This window comes from Coffea arabica, chromosome 8e (genome assembly GCF_036785885.1).
Source record: "Coffea arabica cultivar ET-39 chromosome 8e, Coffea Arabica ET-39 HiFi, whole genome shotgun sequence".
Lineage (NCBI taxonomy): Eukaryota > Viridiplantae > Streptophyta > Magnoliopsida > Gentianales > Rubiaceae > Coffea > Coffea arabica.
In genome coordinates this window covers 44,735,484-44,754,757 of record NC_092324.1, presented here as the reverse complement: position 1 = coordinate 44,754,757, position 19,274 = coordinate 44,735,484, and the positions used below count along the sequence as shown (strand labels likewise).

At 34.5% G+C, this 19,274-nt stretch overlaps 2 protein-coding genes across 2 annotated transcripts; one reads left to right on the top strand and one right to left on the bottom strand.

Moving 5' to 3' along the window:
• The first annotated feature begins 2,212 nt into the window (after positions 1-2,212).
• Positions 2,213-5,002, top strand: LOC113703154 (BURP domain protein RD22-like). The gene is made up of 3 exons (XM_027224431.2): positions 2,213-2,371; positions 2,512-2,611; positions 3,922-5,002. Exons 1-3 carry the CDS (start codon positions 2,330-2,332, stop codon positions 4,704-4,706), a joined length of 927 nt encoding a protein of 308 aa, XP_027080232.2. The 5' UTR covers positions 2,213-2,329; the 3' UTR covers positions 4,707-5,002.
• Positions 5,003-10,681: 5,679 nt separating this feature from the next.
• Positions 10,682-12,909, bottom strand: LOC113702978 (tRNA-splicing endonuclease subunit Sen2-1-like). The gene is made up of 2 exons (XM_027224175.2): positions 12,655-12,909; positions 10,682-11,679 (listed from the first exon to the last, which is right to left on the bottom strand). Exon 2 carries the CDS (start codon positions 11,654-11,656, stop codon positions 10,928-10,930), a length of 729 nt encoding a protein of 242 aa, XP_027079976.1. The 5' UTR covers positions 11,657-11,679; positions 12,655-12,909; the 3' UTR covers positions 10,682-10,927.
• Between the last annotated feature and the right edge of the window lie 6,365 nt (positions 12,910-19,274).

Here is a 19,274-nt window from a genome sequence, read left to right as displayed (position 1 = left end):
ATAATCAATTGATAGAAACCTTAAATAATGCTCCCAACATAAGTCCAAATGATCAGTGTGCTAATGCCCATTGGTCTAACCTTATCATCACATCTTGAAATTATAAGAGATATCCCCTAGGGGCTACTTTTTTTTTTGCAAGATAATCATCTGCAGGGTCCTTCTGAGGGTTTCTGCAACCTTGTAACAGATATCTGTTCCTATATTCACCTTCTAATTATACTTTTTATTCGCCCAACTTATACCTCAAATGAACATCAAGTACAAAACCAACGGAGCAATTAATATATGTGAGAGATAGAATCCAAGAGAAACACATTGAAATCATGGAAATAACTTGAACTTTGTGACCCTAATATGAGAAGAAGGGTTATCTGATTATCCAAACCCCATTTAAATGGTGAGTTTTTTGGTTGTCTGTATAAAATTTTGTTGTAACTTACTGTAAAATTTGTGAAAAAACTTTTGTATAGTTAGGTATTTAAGAAATGTGTAAAAAAAAAAAAAACTTTCTTTTTTTTATTTTTCTTTTCCTTTTCTCCCCCCCCCCCACCCACAAATTCTCCCTCCTCCCTTCCTCCCCACTACTACCACCACTCTACTCCCTCCACTGTCAACTACTACCACCACTCCACTCCCTCCACCGTTCGCACCATCCAACTCCATCCCTACCTCCTTTTTTTTTTCTCTCTCTTCTCCTTCTTCCTCTCTCGATCTCCTTCCCTTTCTTTCTCCCTCTTTCCTCCTCCTCCTTCCCTTCCTTCCCCTGCCACCCCCTCTCCCTTCATCGAGCCCCTCCTCCTTCGCTGCTGGTCATGTGACCAGTCGAGGAAGGCGATGGGAGGGTTTGGTGAAGGGGAGGGAGAAGAGGGGATGGTAGGGGAAAGGAGGAGAAGAGAGGAGGCAAAGGGAGTGAGATAGAGAGAAAGGAAAGAAGGAGAGAGGGAGAGAGATAGAGGCCCTAGTGGTGATGAAGGTGCCTGTCAGCACGGGCCAATGGCAGAGATGGTGATGGGTCTAGGTGTAGAGAGGAAGAAAAAGAAAGAAAAGAAGGGAAAAATTTTTTTGTCTGTGTTTAGTTATTTTGAGCTATATTTTAAAAACTTTGAAAAGTTTTTTAAGGTTCCTATATATCTAAAATTTTTAAAAAATTTGTAGAAGAAAAACTACTTTAAAAACCTAGGTGCCAAACAGGTCCCATATTATGTGGATGCACTTATGCTCTGTTTGGTTAAACTTGGCATAGAAAAAAAAGTTAGAAATAAAAAAAAAAAATTTTTTAATCAACTTTTTAGAATGTTGCATAATATCTTGTGCCAATCATTCATTTATGAGATCATATCAGCAAAGCTTTTCAACTGATGTAGGCAAGATGATGACTATTATGAAAATACTCCATTGTTGCATATCATAAAAATTGAAAGGTACAGTGACTAAGGGTCTATTCGGTACCATATAAATTATTTTCTCTGGGAAACTAATTTCATTGGAAGTCATCTTTTGGAAAAAATTTTCTTCTTTTACTTCTAATTTTCATATGTTTGGTTACTTCTAGAAAATACCCGTCCTGATGAATAATTAATTCAGTTCGTCACCATATCAACCACTCCTGTCCAGTCCTCCACCACCTACACCACTCAGCGCTATTGTTCTCCGACCAAGAAGAGAATAAAGCAATAGCCACGTGAATGATCAATATTTAGTTTTCGAAATTAGCCATTATCTGCCACAAGAAATTGAGGATGATAATGCAATAAAGTCAAGACTCGCAAGAATATTTTACTGTCAAAATTCTTTTAAAGATCTAAAAGATTTCATCGTGGATTGAAATTTCCAAAGCAAAGGCTGGACATTGTTACTGGTATACAGAATTGCCGACTGATGTTGGTGAATCAGGCCACTGTACAATTTCCAATAAGCCTTTGACTTCTTGTGTTGATAAAGGTAACTAAAGCCAAAAGAGACGAGATACGAGGGTGGAAAATAACTTCAGTAAATTTGTAACTGGAATTATTTACGCACACTCATGCAAAACATTTTACCAAGAGATATCGTTTTCTGGGGTTTAAAATGAGCTAAAAAGCACAAATTGAGGAAACATTTTCTAAAAAAATTTTTCAATCGAAACAAACAGACCCTTAATGCTCAACTGTGCAGCATTAATCATGTCAAAACTTTTCCCCTCTCAAATATTTAGCAAGCCACTGTGGCTCTTGCACTTGTATAAATACTGCTGCCAAGGTTCTTGAGCTATCTCACATCAACATTTTGGTTTTAGTATCTCTTCACTCAGCCTTACATAGCCGAATTCTACTGTGGCATAAGTATTATGGACTTGCTCAAGCTCCTCTACTTTCTCACACTTGTTTCTGTGAGTGTGTATATATATATATATTTCAAAGTTACAGGCTATCTTAATTTTTAACTTCGTGATAATTTGCTTGCATTTTGGGCAGCCTGGAAACTTAATTGCTAATATATTCTTTTTGGGTATCGTGAAATTTATACCAGACAGGAGTTGTAGCAAAGCATGCAGATCTCGAAGTTTATTGGAAATCCAAGCTTCCAAACAGTCCGATGCCCAAAGCTGTCAGAGATATCGTACGCAATGGTTTGTCCGAGAACTGCTCCTTTCCAATCTTTATTATTTATTCCGCTTCTTCTATTGCTCGCCCAATTTCCTGTTTGTTTCCCCTAGATTTCAAGGGTTTTAATAGACACTAAACCAATTTCAAAAGCTAAAGAATTTTGAGAAAATTTACACCACAAATTTCTAGTTTCACTAAAGGGAAAACCAAAAAAAAATCACAAAATTATGCTCACAAACACAATAAATCTGGTCTTTATATTTCAATTGTCCCATTCAAGGACCAATAATGAAATGGGTAAAAGAGTTAAGGGTTTGTCCAACGAGAGTGGACATTCATTAAGATTGAGTTAATCTCTTAACTTTTTTAAAAAATAAAGTTAAGTGTAGGGATGGGTTTAAATGTAAAAGAGTATAATAATTGTTAGTATAATAAATGGAGTGCTGATTAGGTATTTGTTAGAAAAATCTAATATTTAATTATAAAAAAAGGGCAAATTACATTTTACTCTCCTATGGTTTAGCGTTTTTTTTTACATAACCCTCCTATGGTTTTAAAATGTATACATAACTCTCTCATGGTTTGAATTAAAGTGTCAAAGTGACGGAAATAGTCATTCGTAACGGAATCTAAAAATGTCAAAATTACCCTTATAAATACATGACACATGAACCCCGTATGATTTTTATATTTTACCATGTAACCCCCTTACGGTTTAATATTTTACCATATAACCTTCATATGGTTTTTAAAATATACACATAACCCCCCTTGGTTAATAAATAATTTTCAACTTTACATAAGAGTATTTTTGACATTTTAGGTGACTCCGTTGAGAATGATCATTCCCGTCACTTTGATATTTTAATCCAAACCATAAGAGGGTTATGTGAAAATGTTAAACTACAGGGAGATAAAGTGGAATTTGCCCTAAAAAAAGGGATTTGGTTAAATGTTTTATAATTATTTCATATTCATGCACTGTGTAAAAGCTTTTACCGACAAAATGAGTAAAATATCTTGAATTTTACATAATCATGTACACTACATTTAGTTCACAAGATCATACAAATATAGTGGTCCAGCAGAATCCCAGTTATGAAACCCAAAGAAAGTGTCACAACTCACAACCGTTCCCAATACTCGCTACAATTAGAGGTTCAGCAAGAGGGTCTAAGCTGTAAAAAAATTTAGATATATTTTCTATAAATTTAAACTCTTACCCCACAAAACTGTGAAACTTTTCTATGTTGCATATTATTAGTTTAAATATGTTAAATTTGGTCCCTCAAATATTTGGTATTTCACCTTGTTGCTCATCAATTAACTACAGGAAAGCCCCCGGGAGTTGGCAGTTTCAGCGTAAGACCAGACATATCGCCGTTGAAAATATATAAATACATTGCGCATTATAGTCCTACCGAAGACCAACTCCATTATCACCAAAAAGTAACAGCTTTCTTCTTGAAAAAGGACCTCCATCGCGGCTCAAGCGTGAATATGCAGTTTATTGAATCAGTGAATGATACTCCGGCCTTCTTACCCCGCCAGGTGGCTGATTCCACTCCCTTCTCATCCAAATCTGTTCCTGAAATTTTGAATAAATTCTCAGTGAACCCACATTCAGCACAAGCCGAAGCTATCAAGAAAACCATAGCAGAATGCGAGGAGCCTGCAATTGAAGGGGAAGATAAGTACTGTGCGACATCTCTCGAGTCGATGGTCGATTTCACTACTTCAAAGCTCGGCAAAAATGTTCTAGCATTTTCAAATGAAGCACCAAAAAATGCAGGAAAAATCCAAAAATATGGTATTGTGGATGTTTCCAAGCTGAACAATGATAAAGCAATCGTTGATGATGAATTGGTTGCATGTCACAAGCAAAACTATGTCTACGCAGTTTTTTACTGCCACAGCTTCCAGAACATCGATGCTTATATGGTTAACTTGGTTGGTTCTGATGGAGCAAAAGTCAAGGCTGTGGTTGTTTGTCACAAGGACACGTCTTCATGGGACCCCAGGCATTTGGCTTTTCAACTGCTCAAGGTGAAGCCTGGAACTGTTCCAATCTGCCATTTCCTTCCCGGGGATCACATTGTGTGGGTTCCAAAGCACTAAATATTCCGCAGCAGCAGCTTGTTGATATCGCACGAGTGATCAATATTTGTCGCTTTGATGTTTTGTGTGTGGTCTTCTGCAGCCTGGGACTTCTATTAATTATCTTCCCATAATTGAATAAATCCTTGTTTAGTCTCGTTTCTTCTGGTTGTATTAATTATCAATTATGTCAGTGTAATATTCTCCAAATGTAAAGGTACTAGGGGAATCGAGTATTTTTATTGGTTCAGTTGTATGCAATGTTTTTAAACCCGGATCGAGGAGTGAAACGAAAAATCTTTCGATTTACGGTTCAATCGGTTCGATTTCGGTTTAAAGGTTTAATAATTTTTTATTCATTTTAGTATTAAACATTTTGAATAAAACTAAAATATTTATTTTAAAAAATAAATACTTAATAAAATCGGTTGAACCTCCCCGTTTTTACCAGTTTTGACCGGTTCAATTAATTCTTTGAATTTTTAAGTAAATCGGACCGGAGGCATGATCGGTTCGCAGTTCAACCGATCGAACCAACCGATCCAATCCAATTTTCAAAATATTGGTTGTATGTAGTTGATCTGTATATCTACTATTTTACGTTGTGTACGATCATCAACATATCAAACTTCTGATGAATCTACGTCAAATACATCAACTCTTCCAGACCAACCCTGAACTCACCTACCGGTTTTCAGATCATGTAAGTACCAGTCAGGTTGTGCTAAATTCATACTGGCAAGTGTATCTGTGTTTTTTTCAGGTGAACTTTTATCTTTTTGCAGAAAGTTGACTTACCTGGTATTAACGAAACTTACCACCGAACTAACAAAAACAAAACGCTTCAGAAGTGGTCCCCGACATGAATACTACAAGATGATCGTGAACCCATGAAAATCTTGTCAAGCTTATCAATTGAGAAATTCAGTGTCCTTATAAACAATTATTCATGAAGTAAACAACGAGCAAAGAGTCCCATTCAATCTTGAAGTTCGTTATATTAAGTCGATGGAACCAGCTGCAACCTATGTTACTCAGGCTCTTCACTTTGCCCCGCCGTGCTCATGTCCGACGCCTTCATTTTCCACTAAAGTAGCCAAGTCAATGGAACTCTATAACTGAGTCCGAATAAGATACTAAAAAGCACACCACAAATTTTTTTTTCCCGCGCGGGGACCGGGGGGGTGTTTAGGGTTTGAGAGGTTTGATTGATTGTATCGTAATTAAAATAGAAAATGAAAAGTGAATGAAGTTATCATGATATTATAAATATGTATATAAATTATGAAGATACAAAGAAGTATGAAAGAATATTGAAGAACCTGATTTCCCCATCAAGCTGAATCTTTTACTAGACCAATAATTGCTCGATCAAACCGGTTGAACTATTCAATCAGCTCCGAATTAAAAAAACACTGCCAGTATTCCCCGAAGTACGGCCATAATTGAAACCATAAATAATAGAGGGGACAAATAGACCACATGTGATTTGGGCCAATAGATGTAGACATTTGGAATGTCTGCGTCTTCACGGTATACTAGCCAATTTGACAAAGCCTTACGGCTCTGTTTGGATTGAAGGAAAGGGGAGGGGAGGAAAGTAAAGGAGAGAATTCTAGTACAAAAGAAAAGGAGAGTGGAGAAAATCAAAATCCATTCATTTTGTATGGATTAAGAAAGGAAAGGAAAAGAAACTATCATGCATTAGTTACAATTTTATTCATAATTTAAAAGTCTAATTCATAAACACATAAAAGATTTTTTTAACAGTAGGCAAGCAGCATATTGATTACTGAACACAAAATATGCATTAGTTATTTATTAGTACAACTATACATCCTTAGAAAGTGGAGAGCAAAAAGCTACAATTTGAGTATCCTCTAATCTCAAACTTAATTAGTAGTTTCAACTTCACAGATAAAAGATTTTACACACACACATATACACACACATATATATATATAGATAGATACATGTATTAAGAATATCAATAGTGGTTCTTCACTCACCTTCAGATAAAAAATTATATGTATGCGTGACCAGGTATTTATAATTGAATTTTGATAGATAAAAAAAATGAAATAATTAATTGAAAAGTATGTACAAAATTTACTTTTAAAGTGGGGAGGGAGGGGGAAGGGACGAATTAGGTAGTATAAGGAGAAGGAATGTAAATGAAAGGTCTGAGCTTGTTTTAACTAGTCAACTTGTACTGCTAATACAACCATAACAAGATGAACTTTACAGATTATCAATAGTAAAACAGCGAGGTCAAAAAAATCTAAAGAATAAAAGTTTTAATTTTTCATAAAGCAAAAATTTGGTGGAGGGCAATGCAATTTTCTCAAAATTTAGGGGGAGAAGGGAGAAGGGAGAAGGAGGAAGGTGGGCGAAGAGAGAATTTTAATGGAAATTCCCATCGTCCCCGCACTGTGCATCCGACTGCCCGCCTTGGTCACCACTAGTTCCGCCCTTGCGCAAATAAGAGTAAACATCATCGGAAAATCGGCCGCATGAGACGCATGAGAGCTTCCATCTTTTGCTTAATTATTCTGTTGCCTTATCTAAAAGAACCGTAGCCAACTTTGCAGCATCCATGTATAGTATATACCCTACTTTTACATGTGTCATGATTACGCTCAATTCAAGCTAGCTTAGGAGATAATGTTAGGTGCTTAGATTCATAAATTTTGTTAGAAAAAACTAGTTTTAAGTCTCGCTCGTTGCATGGAAATTAATTTGGAAGAAAGGAGGATCCTTTTTTATATCCTGATACTTGTCGAACAAACTCATGGATACGGTGGGACCGTAGAACTTCATGTCAAGTAGAGGGAAATAGAGTGAAAAGTGTTCAAAAAAACCACCAAGTATATTTGTTATTAGTCAAATTCATCATTTTTCTAAATAAAAACTAGGAGCACCAACCTTTAGTGAAACCTTTTTTACGTTATAGAAGAGATGGCAGTTGGGACGAGTGCTCCACGAGAGCTAATAGGACAAGAGTTGGCCCCGACCCCCCGTTAAAAAATAGGGTGGGGGCGATAGAGTATTCCCCTATCCCGCCACTCGTTAAAAATATATATATATATATATATATTATTTATTTATTTTAATTAGTTATAAATTTATGATCATGATATTATAACTATTATGTAATGTACATTAGTATATATAATATAATTAATATTATCAATTATACTAATAATTCTATATGTATACTAATAGAAATTATTAATTAGTTATGCTAAATTTATTAATACATTTATACTAAATTCCTAATTACACTTAACACAATAAAATTATTTTTTTCAAAAAGACAAACACAATAATGACTTGGTGATTGTATTTGTTTCAAAAGTAAAAATTTGACCATTTTAATTGTATTTGTCTCATCATGTTGGACTGTATTCAAATCGCTTTTGTTTGATTGTTTTTATGGGTTTTAATTGTGAAATTACAGTGAATAATAATTTCGTGATGTGTTGGTATTTTAAGTTCTTGATTCTTAACTAAAATTTGGCTACGATACAATTATAGGAAAAACTTTTATCAGACCTACGGGGAAGCGAGGCGGGGGCCGGGGGACTAGTGGCCACCTCTGTCCCGTTGCCATTCCTACGTTATAGCACAGTACTTAACATGTTTTGCCAATTTCTAATTGACCCCAACTAGAGCTGGCAATTATACCCAAAACCCAACAACCCATCCAACCCACCCACTATTTGAGAGGTTGGGTTGGGTAAGTTGGGTTTTGGATTAATTTTGGGTTGGGTAATAAAAACTCAAATACATTTTGGGTGGTTTGGGTATTTGTGTTGGGCACCCATTACCCAACTTAAGTTAAAAAAACAAATTAACAAATTAAAATCAAGAAACAAAAAAAATGACCAGCCTTGTTGGATCAAGCAAAACCCATATATGTACTGGTATGTATAATTATCATATATAAACTACTACTACACACTGAGAAGGATGATCAACGAGTAATGCTTAAAAAGAACGAAAATTGAGAAATGAACGGTGCAGCACAAATGTCAGTAGGATTTTTTTTAAAAAAAAAAAGAAAAGAAAAAAGAAAATCCTTGTACTTTTCGCTCTTCACATCCATCCTTTTGCCGAGTTCCGGAAAAATGCATCCTACTGTTCTTCTTTTTCTTTTTCTTTTTTTCATTCAAAATGAAAAAACAAGTCCCCCCCATTTATTGATCACTTCATCGAGATCTCTTAGTTTTGTTCCACCCAAAATTATTGCTTCGGTCTCTTAGTTTGGACCAAAACTATACCCAATTTGAAAATCCTTAATTGTATAAAAAATAGTGAGTTCATCCAAGTAGTTTAAATAGTTAGTATGTGTGTGTATTTGTGAAAGTATATTAGTGTGTATTGTAATGTGTTTGTATGTGTAAAAATAACGTATTTCAAAAGAGTTTAAGAAGTGAGTGTGTGTGTCTATGAGTGTTTTAGTGTGTAAAAATATGTCTATCTATGTGAAATTTTTTTTTTGTATGTGAAAATGTATTTGAGAGAGTTTATGTATCAAAATCTATTAATTAATATATTGGGTCATATTTGGGTCATGGGTTTGAGATGACCCAATATGACCCAACCCAAAATTAACCCAATCTAAAGTTGAGCAGATTGGGTGTCACCCATTTAAATGAAAACCCAATATCAATCCGCCCAAAAACCGCCCAATCAGCCCAATTGCCAGGTATAACCCCAACCGTTAAAAGTTTTCCAAATTATGTTCTAGCCAGATACTGCAATAAATGATTTGCCTAATTGAGGAAGCTTTTACAGCTAAGTACGCGTTTCTCATACATGTCGCCAAATTACTTATATTTCTTTTATGGTAACTAACTTATATAAAGAACATGGGCTAATGCTAAATATCTTGCAACTCAATAACTTCGAACTAAACTCAAATTGACAATATGAGCAACCGTACTATCAAAATTCTTTTCTCCTTGCTTCTTTCCTCTCTTTTCCTGATTCAGGGTACACAAGTTCTTGCTATTTTTGAGGGATATGGCGTTTATATAGTGAATAATTTTCCGATCAATTCTCCACCCTTGAAGATCCACTGCCAATCTTTAGACTCTGATGTTGGTTCTCGTACACTTCAACCAAAAGAAAATTCCAGTTGGCATTTCTTTATTGTGTGGGAGACGCCTAGATATCTCTGTCATTTTTGGTGGAATACGAAAGTCATAACTTTCGATGTATTCAATTCTCGCTTGGCTGAAGCTTGTGGAGGCAAATGGCAAGGAAACATTTGCTATTGGTCAGTGACTGAAGACACCATCTATTTTGCCAATAACAGTAATCCATCTCCAACGGATTTGGTAAAAATGTATGATTGGTAGCTTATGCTCCATTGAGTTCAGTTTTGATGTCAGAATTAGTATGAATTAGTTCATCTTTTGGTTTGTGCGCAAAACAAATATAATTATCCTCAGTATAATGCCCTCGATTATATATTATTTCTGTATTTTAAGATCTAATTCTTTTCGATAAAGTATATCCTGCAGACATTTCTGCACTTAGCATATAGCAGCTGAAGAGAATAAATGAGATATTCATTAGACTGATGGGGCGGCAGAGGGCCAAAGGAAATGATAGATACACAATGTTCAATCGAAGCTGATGAGTAACAGGAACACTCAACGTTTGATATCAATTACATTTCGAGCTTAAACAATCAATAGGAACTACAAAATGTAATTTAAAACACGTTACACCTGATCAGGCCAGCACCTTCTGCATTCTACAGAAACCTCTCAAAATTACTAGAACATAGGCAAACTCAAGTATATGCCTTGGTTGGGGTAATCATCATCCCATCCAATTCTCACAGCAAGATCTGGATTCATCTTGTGATTGTTCTTCTCAGCCCTCTAACACTGAAAACACAACGCTGGAAGTTTCACTGCTAACCTCAACCACACTGGTGCCAGTTGTCCAATATCCATCTCATACAGCTGCTACCAAGCCTGTTTTCCCAGTTCCACTTCTTCTATCACTTGACATACACAATAAATTTCTTTGGACTTCTTTGCAGTTCTTACATTTCCAACACCAAAATCCAGTAAGCAAGATGAGGAACTTGAATCTTTCTAAATTGTACAGAAGGGACAATCCCTTCTAAAACCATCAAAGCCTGCATTAAAAATCATCAAAATATTCCATGGTCTGATTTGTCATTAATCCTTGTTGACAACTGCTGCCGCAAATTCTTGGTGTTAAGATTCCCCAGTTGCAATTGTTTGGTTCTCACGGCATTGTTGTGGACTCCACCTAGTGATTGTCCTTTCTCCAACAATGTAACTTTCTAAACATGATGGCAATGTTGCATTCTCTCCACATTTATCAATATTAAGAAGCAACAATGTCTTTGCAACACTGCCACAAAGTCTAAGTGTGCAATGATAATCAGACCAAACCATCAAACGCCCATTTGTTTCACCATTATTATCAGACAAAACAATCACAGCATACTCCGAATGCACCAAAGATGGATGATGCCGGTATGCAACAAAGTCCACACCATACTGTGATCCTGATCTAACCACCCAATTCTTCATCCGAAGATGAGAATAAGCTTTGAATAAATTCAGAAAATTTTCCTTTTTGGACATCATGTACATCCACAACTCTTCACTATCAATTTCACAATTATTTTCGTTGACGATTTTGATGCATTTTAGGACATAGAAGAGGTAAAAAGCTTCCTCCAGACCTAATTGGAACCACTGCTTATCCTTCTCAGCTGTGACTACCGGGCGGCCAAAACAAGCTCGATTAAGTAGATCAGTTTGTTTGGCATCTGCTTCAAAGAGTACGCTGGAATTCATCAATAAACCTTGAGAGCTTGACTGAACTAGAGAAGATTGAAGCTGAGAAACTATATTGGAAATGGGATCAGCAAGTGCTTTTGCTTCTGCTCCCTTTCCTTTCCATCTTGGCCCCATCACATCCTTCAGCAGGAGAACACCTTCAGAAGTCATGAAAGCTGTTAGTAGTAACTTCAACAATTCTGCACCAAACTGCTACTTAAACTAAATGATCGTCTAGTGTTAAAAATCATGAGGCAACCTTAACCTTGAAATTACCAATATGACAAAATAACCCATATTATTACAATATAAACTGAACTAAAAACAAACAAATACTCCACCCAAAAATATATATATCCTTAAAGATCCACTGCTTTGAGTACCCCCCAAAAAAAAAGGAGGAGAAAAACGTTGCCATGATTTAATTCAAGAAAAATGATAAACGAAAGCATTAACTTACCTAAATCTTCGAGTGGTGAATATGTGGAATAAGCCATAAATATCAACCCCCCCCCCCTTCTTTTTTTTGTTTTTTTGGGAAACAAAATTTTCAAACAAAACTCAGAAAATCTTAAAAACTGAAGTTCATGCTGGGCCCAATTTGACACTATAGTTATTTTTCCCCTAAATCTAAAAAAGTGAAAACATATAGAAACATAAGAAAATTGAAGAGTTTGCAAAAACCACATTTATTATATGCACGCAATAGAACAACAATGAAAATAGTAACATTGAGCAGAACAAAGTTGCGCTCAAAATCTGCACTAAAGCGAAGAAAAAATTTTATATACACACATTCACACGCACGTTCATATCATTTCATCCTTAGTGGCACAGCAACTTTGGTTGGACTTAAGGGTTTTTCATATGAAAGCCGAGACAGAGAACAACAGAATAATGCCCATCCAATTTAAATTTCTTCAACCTCAATATGCCAATAAACAACAACATATAGAACTACAGGCTAATAACACCCAGAATGAAAATTTTCATCAAGCAAATGGGGCATCAGATTTCAAAAGTTTCTTCAGGCAAAACAACAAACAGATAGCACGCATTATTAGACTTCACATTTCACACCACATAATAAACAAGTTAATCGATAACTACATAAACAAGTCACCAGTTCGGACCTGAATTACTGCAACTTCCGAAATAATGATGATCTTTCAGAAAGTTCAGCTTCCAGCAAGGACTAGGCACAGTATTATCATAGCAAAACAATGTCCCCTCTCTCAAGAATCCATAATAATCCCAAAGCACTAACAAGATGATGGTGACAATACCCTGCCGGTGCAGCAGAATAGTGTCGCCGGAGGTCGCAACGACGGAGAAATGGTTAGAGAGCAATTGTCGTCGAGAGAATCCACAGATGGTTTTTATGCTTTTGGACGGGAGGAGTTTTTATTTTGTATAATCGCGTTCGCTTTATTTTGGGTTTGGTGGTTTTACCAACTTACCCATTTCATTGGATTAGTACGTACAAGGGCTAAATGCACCAAACCCCCTGAACTTTGCCTTTAATTATGTTTTGCCTCCCAAACTCATTAAATAAACACTTTATCCCGATATTTGATATTTTCGGACAAAAGTACCTCTCCATATTAATTATTGTGTAACTTATCTAAAGTCATCTATGGTAATTTATAAATTCGTACCCATTTATTGAACTTTATGTTTTATTTACTAAACTTTTTATTTAGCTAATGTGATCGCTCAACTCATTAAAAGTGCATCTTTTGTTGTTCAATCGATTAAAAAAAACAAACTTTTTATCACTCATCTAATAAAAACTTATATTTATTGGCTTTCAAAATGTACGAGTACATTATAATTAGATGAATGACCATAAGTAAAAAGCTTAATAATCAAGATAAAGAAATATTAAATAGTTTAATAACTATTTTTGGCATTTATTCTAAGACCATATAATAAGGATTATTTTTATCATTTGCTCTAATACCAAACAAAAATATGTAGGAGTACATTTTATATAGATGAATAACCATTTTATTTAAATAAAAGTTTAATAACCAAAACAATAAATGTTAAATATTTTACTAACTATCTTTACCTAAGTAGAAGGTTTTGGTTCAAAACTTTCCACTTACCAAAAAAAAAAAAAAAAAGAGACTATTTTTGCAATTTGCTCTATTGTTACATTATATAAGCAAAGCTGCACGTATGGCAGCTGAATTGAAGTAACTTGGGCCCGATACATGACATCCTGCGGCCCAATTACTTGGGCAGCTTGGAGCTAGGCCTCATGTTGTTTGCCCTTCATTCACGCTGAGTTGGCGTTCTAATAAACGTGAAGATTGCAATGAAGGAAATTTTGATTTATAATAAGAATGTTACCCAAATATTTGCAAGAACAGTTCTTATCCAGAATTTTGGGTTTTTTTATAATTGAGAACTTGGGCAATCACAATTTGACCCTTTGGCAAATTGCATATAAAAGTCGTATTTTTTTTTCCTCTTCTGGGAGAATACAGCAAAATGTATTTGTGTATTAAAATTGCGCTCTGAAACTTTTAATTTAGGTGACCAAAAATCAAATTTTAATAAGTAAAAGATTAAGTTGGAGTAAATATCTTGTTGGAGTTGAACTGTGAAATACTTCATTTTTTTTTGCCTTGGATATTTGTGCAATAACAATACCAGACCTAGACAAAATTCATCTGGCAAATGATAATTGCAACAGCCCGTATTTTAATTCCACCGCATTTTGCGTTAAAATGACAATATTGCCTCTCCTAAGTCTAAATTGCATTTGGACTTGAGAAGGGTAATTATGGTATTTTGTGCAAGAATGGTCGTAGAAATGGAAAAAAAATGGGCTGTGGCATTAATAGCTCCCAATTCATGAAGGCTTCAAAATTAATATTGCAATGAAGTTTGTATTAAATTGTGTACCTAACTGTAAACCTTTCAAAACTGGAAGTCATGCTTTCAATTAATGTCTATATACAGCTGAATAGCTCCTACAAAAATGCTAGAAGATACCATAATTTGAAACAAGAAAGGGCAGGCAAGAGGGACAAAACTTTACACTCAATCCTCACTATATCACTTTCCCTTGTTGAAAAAATGCATGTAATTGCTGTTCTTGAATCGTATGATATATATGTGGCCAGTGGCCATCCTAACAATGATATATCCCTTTGAAGACTCGTTGCCAATCGAACAAAGGTGATGATCTTGGTGACCGTTTTCTTCATGTAGGAGAGAAATATTGTTGGCATCTTCGGATGGATCTTCGAGAAAGCCTAAAATACTATTGTTTCTTTTGGTGGGGAGAGAAAACCATGCATGATTTTTTATGTTTTCAATACATTCATAGCTATTGCCTGTGGAGGTGACTTTTATGGTAACGTTTGCTATTGGATGGCCAGGGAAGATGGTTTTCATCCTTCTTTAGGGAATATGACAAAATATTACAATTGGCAATAAATAGTTTTCAACTTTGGATTTCTCTATGTAATTGTAATAGAGAATAATGGAAATTGGTACGGTAATGTAAAGAAATGGAGGGTTCAAGCTTCAGCACCATCCCCTTTCCATAAGATAATGATGATTTGGTGATCAGGAAGAATTTAAAACAAAAAAGAAAATGTCTCGATAAAACAGAACATTTTACAAATATATTTTTGTTCGAGAATGAAAATCTTCTAGTACTGTCTCAAATGGAGCACTTTAGGGGAAAAAAAAAAAAAAAACTTCAAGTTGTATACCATACAATTTCCAAATCTCTGGGGAAGTTTGTAATTTTTTCAAATCTCAGGGATTGTTTCATAATTTGGCCAAACCACAAGGGAGATAAATGTAATTAAACCGAAGAGTTTTTATTTCAAGTTTGCTTTATTTTGGGTTTGGTGGTTTTGCCATCTTACCCTTTTTTTTTGGATAGGTATAATTGTGTAACCTATTTAAACTCATTTATGATAATTTATAAATTAGTACCCATTTATTGAATATTATGTTTTAGTTACTAAAATTTTTACTTAGCTAATGTGATCATTCAACTTATAAAAAGTACATTTGTTGGCACTCAATTGATAAAAACCAAACTTTTTATCACTTATCTAACAAAAATTTATACTTATTAGCCTTAAAAAGGTAAGAGTACGTTCTAATTAGATGAATGACCACAAGTAAAAATTATAATAATCAGAATAAAGAAATGTTAAACAGTTTAATGACTATTCTTGCCATTTATTCTAATACTATATAATAAGAATTATTTTTATCATTTGCTCTAATACTATCCAAAAAATGTAGGAGTACATTTTAATTAGATGAATATCTACTTTAGTTAAATAAATAATTAGGGGGAGGGATGGGTTGGGTGGTTTGAAGAAAGGGAGTGTAAGTGAGAGATTTCGGGTTTGAACCCTCTCACTTATACTATTAAAAAAAAAGTCAAATAAAAATTTAAGAACCAAAACAAGAATTGTGAAATAGTTTAATAACTATTTTTGCCATTTGCCCTATTGCTAAATTATACAAGGAAAGATCCACAGGGGGTAGCTGAATTGAAGAAATTTGAGCCCTATTAGGCAATATTCTGCTGCCCAATTACTTGGGCAGAGAGCCCCGGTCCATCCATGAAACAAGGCAGCTTCGAACTAGGCCTAAAGTTATTTGCTTTTTATTCGCAAAGAGTTGGCGTTCTAACGAAAATGAAAATTGCAGTGAAGGAAATTTTGATTTGTAAGAATGTCACCCAAATCATTTTTCATCCAGAATTTTGGATTTTGCTTAAATTGAGAACTTGAGCAATCACAATCTGACCCTTTGGCAAATTGCAGATAAATGTTGTGTATTTTTTTTCTCTCTTCTAGGAGAATACAGCTAAATGTATTTATGTGCTAAAATTGCACTCCGAAACTCATATTTAGGTGATCAAATTTTCATAAGTGAAAGATTAAATTGACATCAATAGCTTGTTGGAGTTGAACTGTGAAACTTGATGAATACTTCATTCATCCGCTTTACCTGAGATATTTGTGCAATAACAATATCAGATCTAGACAAAAAAAAAAAAAAAAATTTCATGTGGGAAATAATAATGCCACAGTCCATAGGACTGTCAATGGAGCTGGGTCAGCCCGAGTTTGGCTCGTTTGGCCCGACAAAAAGCCCGATGAGCCCTACCATTTAGAGAGCTGGTCAGAGTTTGAGCCTAAAAATTAGGCCCGAATTAAATATGAGCCAAACTTGGGCCTTATTAGGCTCAAACCCGATATAGACCCGACCCTTTAATTACCTATATATAATATTTATATTTTGATATTATGTATAATCATATATCCAAATATATTATTACTAAATACTAAATATATATATATAAATTACAAAGTACAAAAATACATCTAAAGACTCTTCTATGAGCTTTCTTGAGAACCAATATTAATAATGCATAACTAAATGTCTAACTTTTCTTATTGGTTGAGTAAATTTTGTATTGGCATAATATTGGTTGATTTCTTTTTGGTCTACAAACACAAATCATCAAGCATATTTGGATTTAAATCACAAGATTATAAAAAAAGTTTCAACTTTTAAAGATGTCTTGGGTTATGATCGCATGTTTTATTACTATTTTTCATGCATTTTGAACGAATTAAATATAAATATTGTTGAAAAAATTTTGGTTTATATACTTTTTAAGAACTATTATTTGTTCATGTTTAGTTTTAATATTATAGTCTTGTAAATGTTAAATTAGTTTTACAACTTAATAGTTTTAGTAATTATATTAGAAAATTAAGGAGTAATAAGTGAGTTTGAGCTAAACCCGATTAAACCTCACAACCCGAATATTATGTGAGTTGAGTATGAGCTTCACATTTATGAACCCGAAACTCATAGCCCGAAACCCGAAAATGTTTCAAATTAAATGAGTTGAGCCTGAGCTTATCAAAGTCTGGCTCATTAAACCCGATTGACAGGCCTAACAATCCATAGTTTATTTCCACAGCAATTTATGTTAAAATGATAAAATTGCCCCTTCTAAGTCTAAATTGAATTTGGACCTGAGAACGGTAATTTTGGTATTTTATGGAAAATGACTATGGATTCATGGAACCGAAAAAATGGACTGTGGCATTAACAGCACCCAATTCATGTAGGCTTATTGCAATGAAGTTTGTATTAAATTGTGTACCTGACTGAAAACGTTTCAAATGTGCAAGTCATGCTTTCAATTAATGTTTTTTTTGTTATTTTTCTCCATTATATGCAGCTCACAAACTCCTATAAGATTGCTAGAAGATATCATAATTTGAAACAAGAAAAGGCAAGATGGACTATACAACCATCAAAAGACTTTACTCAATCCTTATCGTATCACTTTTCCTTGTTGAAAAAATACATGTATTTGCTGCTTATGAATCATATGATATATATGTGGCCAGTGGCCTTCCCAACAACGATATCCCCTTGAAGACTCAATGCCAATCGAGCAAAGGTGCTGATCTTGGCGAACGTTTTCTTCGTGTAGGAGAAGAATATAGTTGGCATCTTCGGATGGATCTTCAAGGAACCATAAAATACTATTGTTTCTTCTGGTGGGGAGAGAAAACCATGCATGATTTTTGATGTTTTCAATAGATTCATAGCTGTTGCCTGTGGACGTAAGTTCTACGGTAACGTATGCTACTGGATGGCCAGGGAAGATGGCTTTTATCTCGGCAGGGAGGTTCACCCTTCTTTAGGGAACATGACAAAATATTACAATTGGCAATGAATAGTTATTGTAACAGAGAATAATGAAAATTGTTGCAGTAATATAAGGAAATGGAGGATTCAATCTTCAGTACTACCATCCCCTTTCCATAAGATAATAGTTTTCTTGATTGACTAAAACTTAAACTACTACAATTAGAGTAAAACCCTGATATATTTCCTGGAATTAATGATGGTGATTTTACCATAATTAGATGGGAGAAAATAGGTCAAAGGACTCAAACTTGTCTTAAATTTTTCAGCAGGGATTTTGGTCCCTAGAAGAATAAACCTTTGTTTGATTTGTATTCATCAGCAAGTCTCGTATACTCAATCCACTGGTGTAGCCTTTGATGTAAACAGCAGAACTTCCACTTAAACTTGAGGTCTATAGAAGTGTAAGGTTAGGTATATAAGTTAGCATTTTACAACATTGTATTGTATTCTGGAAATAAAGATTATCGTTGTCGTTGTTGGTGAAATGGGAAGGGAAAAAAATACAAGTATATGGAAATTTTACTAGTTTTTGTATGTCATGAGAAGACAACAAGAATTTTCTTCTTAATTTTGTGTAAGATTCTGCAAGAAAATCCAAAGAAGAAGAACTATACAGAAGTTTTTTTTTTTTTTTTGTTCTACAAGAAAACAAATACTTAAGTGAAATATAGCTAGAAAACCAGTCTATAGATTTTCAGACGTTGTCAATCTACTTCCTATCTTGTTAACTAATAATTCAATGCATAAAACCTTTATACTTAATTCATGTATTAAACTGACATTATTTATAAACATGGAGACCTAACTAAAACGAAACAGACCATCTGCATGGACTTGTTATCAAAAACTTCAAAACAGGTTTCAACAATTTTTTTCCAACAAACAATGTAAATTTATCCAGAGAAAACCACTGCAATAATAACTTTGGAAAGATACTCAGAAAAATAATTAACCTACCATCCAAACAAAGAAAACAGGGACCCTTTTGGTCTTCCTCAACTCTGGTTTTAAAATACCATGCTGTAGC

What these genes read in the sequence shown, in the direction of transcription:
- LOC113703154 (XM_027224431.2), top strand. Translation starts at nt 2,330, where the DNA reads ATGGACTTGCTCAAGCTCCTCTACTTTCTCACACTTGTTTCT. An exon ending in ACTTTCTCACACTTGTTTCT is followed by an intron (nt 2,372 to 2,511) that starts GTGAGTGTGTAT and finishes AATTTATACCAG; the next exon opens with ACAGGAGTTGTAGCAAAGCA. An exon ending in CAGAGATATCGTACGCAATG is followed by an intron (nt 2,612 to 3,921) that starts GTTTGTCCGAGA and finishes AATTAACTACAG; the next exon opens with GAAAGCCCCCGGGAGTTGGC.
- LOC113702978 (XM_027224175.2), bottom strand. Translation starts at nt 11,656, where the DNA reads ATGGGGCCAAGATGGAAAGGAAAGGGAGCAGAAGCAAAAGCACTTGCT.